The sequence below is a fragment of the Rhincodon typus genome, chromosome 2, assembly GCF_021869965.1.
Source record: "Rhincodon typus isolate 14 chromosome 2, sRhiTyp1.1, whole genome shotgun sequence".
In the NCBI taxonomy this organism is placed as follows: Eukaryota; Metazoa; Chordata; class Chondrichthyes; order Orectolobiformes; family Rhincodontidae; genus Rhincodon; species Rhincodon typus.
Window position 1 is genome coordinate 2,326,945 of NC_063333.1, and position 6,000 is coordinate 2,332,944.

The 6,000-nt window shown below is 42.7% G+C and overlaps 1 protein-coding gene across 15 annotated transcripts in view; it reads right to left on the reverse strand.

Moving 5' to 3' along the window:
- hsf1 (heat shock transcription factor 1) overlaps positions 1–6,000 on the reverse strand; it is a 107,661-nt gene that overhangs the window by 23,220 nt on the left and 78,441 nt on the right. For 7 of the 15 annotated variants that reach the window (XM_048617250.1, XM_048617219.1, XM_048617270.1 and 4 more), the window contains one exon: positions 403–486. The exons of the other annotated variants lie outside the window; for them this stretch is intronic. In XM_048617250.1, the coding sequence (XP_048473207.1) occupies positions 403–486 (84 nt within the window). The remainder of the gene's footprint in view (positions 1–402; positions 487–6,000) is intronic. 15 annotated transcript variants of the gene reach the window in all.

A 6,000-nucleotide genomic window follows, 5' to 3' on the forward strand; every position in this document is an offset into this window, starting at 1 on the left:
ATAATACATCACCGTGTCCAGTAGAAATTGGGAAATAAATCTGCATTGCTCTCAAATAAGGCAATAAAACATCAATGCACCTGTGGGGCAGAAATTTTCAAGTCCCTTTACACTCAGCAATGCGATCAAAAACTTTTATTCACTTAGACTGCCTGAAAAGACTTTGTCAAAGTGGTTACAGGCCTATCACTTGTGCAGGAACGGGATGGTGAGTTGAGGGAGCTTACAGGCTTGAACGCTAGTCATCCACCCCACCAGCCCCCCTTTCCTCGGTTATGGGCAAATAAAATGATCGATCAAGCACAAGGAAAATACTTGCTCCCAGGCCTGCTCTGGGTGGAATATTTACACCAAGACACGTTGTGCATATCAGGGAGACAGCAGTGTAATAGAAATGCTAACCCTATCAGTGGTCTGGGGTGAGTAGAGGAGGAAAGACTGGAGATAACACAATTGACCTCTGACATCTGCTGGGCTTGAATCAAACTGAAAAATAGAAACAGAAGATCATGCTAGGCACTGCTAGAGACAGCAGCACAGATTTCCCAAATCCCACTTTTTTTAAAAATACCACATCCAAACACTAACTTTACTACAGTAATTCAAGCTTGAAGTAAAAAAAGATGCACAATATGTATTTATTTAAAGGTGGCTTGAGAGTTAATGCAAAAGGTCCAGGTATTAGATTCTTTGGGTTACTTAGGCATTGACCACAGGTCTTTTGGGGCCACATGCAAAATTCAAATCCTATCCCATTAATTCTTACACACCTTTGCTGCTGAGTTAGGGAGTCCCCACTCAATGAGGCAGCAGTATTCAGGAAAACCATTACCAAAACTCCACAGGAAAACCAGCAAGACGAAATACAAGTATAACAGGTACACAGATCACTGAAAGTGGCAAAGCAGGTGGAGAAGGTAGTCAACAAGGCATACGGCATGCTTGCCTTCATCGGCCGGGGCACTGAGTTTAAAAATTGGCAGGTAATATTGCAGCTTTATAGAACCTCAGTTAGGCCGCATTTGGAATACTATGTTCAATCCTGGTTGCCACACTACCAGAAGGATGTGGTGCCTTTGGAGAGATTTACCAGGATGTTGCCTGGTATGGAGGGCATTAGCTATGAGGAGAGGTTGGAAAAACTTGGGTTGTTCTCACTGGAATGACCGAGGTTGAGGGGTGACCTGATAGAGGTCTACAAGATTATGAAGGGCATGGAACAGTGGACAGTCAGAAGCTTTTTCCCAGGTGGAAGTCAGTTATTAGGGGGCATAGGTTTAAGGTGCTAGGGGCAAGAGTTAAAGGTATGTATGAGGCAAAATTTTTTTTGTTTACACAGAGGGTGGTGGGTATCTGGAACTCACTGTCGGTGGAGGTAGTGGAAGCAGATACCATAATGACTTTTAAAGGGCATCTTGACAACTACATGAATAGGATGGGAATAGAGGGATACAGTCCCCGGAAGGGTAGAGGGAGTTTAGTTGTGATGGGCAGCATGACGGTGCAGGCTTGGAGGGCCAAAGGGCCAGTTCCTGTACTGTAATTTTCTTTGTTCTTTGTAACAGGATACAGTTGCCTCGGCTTCTAACGTTGGTCAACTAGGATGTGTGGGCTGAACACGCAAAGGTTGTTGCAGGTTTTGGACTTATTTGTGGCCAGCAAAAAAAAAAAAAATGAGGAAGTAATGTGACTGACAAATATTACCTGTCGTATCTGTGAGCAATTACAAGCAGCGCACTTATTCAATTTAAACGGGAGTGCTGTCAACTAACAGTTGTGCTCTTGTAGTTCAGTGAACGGATTGGTATGCAAAAGCAAACAAACAAATGAGCATGGATTTATAAACAAGCTAAGGGAGAAATTTGGGGACATGAGGGCTGGAGTCAAAGCACACCACAGCCATGAAAGTCCCACAAACCAAGGGCATAGTGTAGCGATTATAATGAGGTCAGCCAAGTGGATATCACAGAACAGGAGTTCCCTGGTCGGGGCCGTTAACCTGGTTTAATCAGTGAGCCCTGGCTGACAAATATAAACAGGAGTCTCAGACACACCCTCTTTACTCCAAGAGCTGGCTGTGAGGAAGCCAGACCAGTGCCAAGTACTATGCACATTCAAGTAAAGGGTGACTTGGTGACAGGATACTGGTCTCTGTGGACTTATTTCACATAGGTTAGGGCTTTTTCAAACTGTGGGTTTAGACCCCAGAGGGGTCACACGCCGAACTTCTGGTTTTAAGACTACAATGGTTATAATGAGTCTCCAGCTGAGCACTAACAGCTGAGCACCCCTTGGAATCCTTGCATTTTTACAATAGTGGGTGCAGCTTAACTGGCTGATCTTTGAGGGTGAATTCCTGTCCTGGAAAATCCAGGCAAAGGTGCTTTCATATAAAAATAACTCTTCAGTCTAAGCAGCTCCCTTACATAGGGGATGGTGATGGCCTAGTGGTATTATCACTAGACTATTATTCCAGAGACCCAGGCAATATCCTGGTGACTCGAGATCAAATCCTGCCATGGCAGATAGTGAAATTTGAGTTCAAATAAAAAAAAAAGCTGGATGACCATGAATCCATTACTGATTGTCAGGAAAAACCCATGTAGGTTTTCTATTTAGGAAAGGAAACTGCCATCCTTGCCTGACCTGGCCCACATTTGACTCCAGATGCACAGTAATGTGGCTTCCTCTTAAACTGCCCTCTGGGCAATAAATGCTGGCCTAGCCAGCGATGTCCTCATCCTGAGGATGAGCAAGCGAAAAAAAAACCTTCTCCCTCCCTTCCCTACTCACTGTTTTGGGGCTACGGCAACTTTCAAGTAGCAAAATGGAGTCACAATGGGAAAAGCACTGGCAATGAAGAGGAGTGCACATTAGACATAATGCACCATAGGTTTTTTCTAAAAAAAAAAAAAGGTTCAGTTCAAAGTAGCAATTTTATTGCTTTTAGAAACAAACTTTTGAATATAACTACCTCTCTACCAATGACTGTGTGCCTCAGGCTCCCCAGATAGATGACTCTCTAGATTATGTTCTCAGAGGACAGCAAAGTAGAAACATCCTCCCTGTCAATGATCTAATGAAGGTGAGAAATTCTGTAGATGTAAGGTTAATTCTAAATGTGGATCATCAAGAGTCCCTACTTAAAACCAAAACAGACAATCAAATTCATGTAGTTATACAACACAGGAAGCCACTTGGCCCACTGTGCTGGCTCTTTGAAAGAGCTACTCAATAAGTCTCACCTCCCCATTGACCTCCCACAGCCCAGTGAAGTATAACCTCTTCAATTTATCCAATTCCCTAGGAACGGCAACCACCCTAATGCATGCTGTGCTAAAAAGAAATTCCCCATGTTACTAATTAATGAAATAGGTGAGGGGACTGACAGCTATCCACTATTCAGTTTGGACCCCTGCTTCAAACATGTTATGCCACAGTCAAATTAGCAAAGTAACTGTTCCCTTGTTTCTGTAATTTTTGAATAATTGAGAGAAAGGAATAGTAGGGGGAAGAAAAGGGCTTGTCAGGGCTGTGATTTTATTGGTCAGTGAGTATCTACTGCGAGTCTCTGTGCACAAGTAGACACAGGAGGAGCTGATGGAAACATTGAAAATTGGAACAGGAGTAGGCCATTTGGCTCCACCATTCAATATAATCATAGCTGACCATCCTACTCAGTACCCTGTTCCTACTTTCTATCTATACCCTTTGATCCACTTAACCATAAAAACGATAGCTAACTTCTGGAAAAAACTGAATGCTTTGACCTCAACTGCATTCTGTGGCAGAGAATTTCACAGGGTCACCAGCCTCTAAGGTGAAGAAATTCTCATCTCAGCTCTCAGTGATTTGCGAGTAAGGTTCATGTCTCCAGTCATTAATAAATAGTCCAAGTGAGGATCTAAAGGCATAGCAGGGCAGTTCAGTCATGTGGAATGTCCATCCTGCGGCATGTGGAGAATCATGGACATCACATGACTGAAATGAACATGTATAGAGGATATATCACCTGGTGCAGGAACTCAAGGTCAAGGTTTTCAAACTTGAGCAACAGTCAGAATAATTATAGTGCAGTGCTGAAGGTCAGAACTTGTGGCTCACACTTATAGAAGTGGTCATATTAGAGGTTAGAATGCTGCAGGCAGAAAAGGAATGCATGACTATCATGGAATCCAAGTATTGGGCACATTGTGCAGGTGGCCCAGATGGTATCTCGCTGACTAACCAGTTTTCCATTTTGAATATGGTAACAGTGGCAGATCCTCAGAGGAATGGTAATGTGTTATGAAATTCAAGAGTTTGGGGAACAGACAGGCCTTTCTGCAGCTAGAGAGGAGACTCAGAATGCTACGTTGCTTTCCTGGTGCTAAGATCAAGGATGGCACCGAGCAGCTGCATGACATTCTTTTGGGGTGGGTGAACAACCAGAAGGCATGGTTCACACTGGTATCAATTACATTGATGATACCCTGAAAGCAGAGTTTAGGGAATTAGGAAAGACATTGAAAAACAGGATCTTGAAGATAGTAATCTCAGTATTATCCCCAGTATCAGAAATAATAAGAATGGAGTGATGCAACATGTCTGGAGAAGTGGTGTAGAAATGGAGGAACAGAATTAGACCATGGGGCCCATTGAGTCTACTCTGTGACTTTATTATGGCTGATATGTTTCTCAATCCCATTCTCCTGCCTTTGCCTTGTAATCTTTAATCCCCTGACTAATCAAGAACCTATCTATATCTCGGTTTTAAACACATTCAATGACTTGGCCTCCATAGCCTTCTGCAGCATTGAGTTCCAGAGATTCACCACCCTCAGGATGAAGAAATTCCTCTCATCTCAGTTCTAGAGGGTCATCCTTTCACTGAGGCTCTGGCCTCAGGTCCTAGTCTCTCTGACTAGGGACATCTTCACCACATTCACTCTATCGAGGCCTCTTAGTATTCTGTAAGTTTCAATAGGATTTCTCTTATTCTTCCAAATTCCATCAAGTATAGACAAAGCCTTCAACCACTCCTCATATTACAAGCTCATTTTGTTGGGGAGAATTTAAACATGCCTGTCAGAGTGATGGGGCAAGAGGGAATTCGGGTAGTAGAAAAACAATACAGGTAAAAGGAGTAAAAAAAAGGTAATAGCAGGAACAAAGAGTGATCAAAGAGTCAAAAGACAAAAAAGGTTTAAAAAACAGAATTAAAGACACTCTGAATGCACATAGCATTCACAACAGCTGATGAACTAGTGGTACAAAATCAAAGTTGCTAGCATAAAAACTTGACTGCTCAAGGCTGTGATATAACTATTCCAGTTTATTCAAAATTTAAGAAAGAGTGGTTAAAAGGAAAGAGATGGAATAGTGTTTTTAACAAGGGATGGGATAAATGCTGTTCAATAGCGAGAAGAGATCTCAAATTGGAAGAATCCATTTGGATGAAGCTAAGAGCAGAAATGGGCAAACTTGAGTAGTTATTTATAGGATACCAAACAATAGTGAAATGGATGGGACAGTTAAAAATCAGGGAATTAGAGATCCATGTAACAAGGGTAATGTAGTAAATCACGGATGATTTTGTTTTATTCATTCACAGAATAAGAGAGTATCACTGGCTAAACCAGTATTATTGACTATGCTTTGAGGAGTTATATAGTCAGTTATACACAGCAGAATTCCCAGTCTCTGACTTGCTCATGCAGCTGGAGTTGTTGGTTGGTTCGCCGAGCTGACTGGTTTTCATGCAAATGTTGGGTCTCCCTTCCAGGTGACATCGTCTGTCCTGTGTAGCCTCCTCTGATGCGCTGTTCTGTCTCGCTCTGAATTTATAAGGTCCAGTCTGTCATGGTGGGGAGTCTTGTTTCTGGTTTTGTACCATAGTGGTACGTAGATGGGGTCTATTTCAACAAGTTTGTTAATTGCATCGGTGGTTGAAAACCAGGCCTCCAGGAATCCTAGACAACAAGGTGCAGGGCTGGATGAACACAGCAGGCCAAGCAGCAT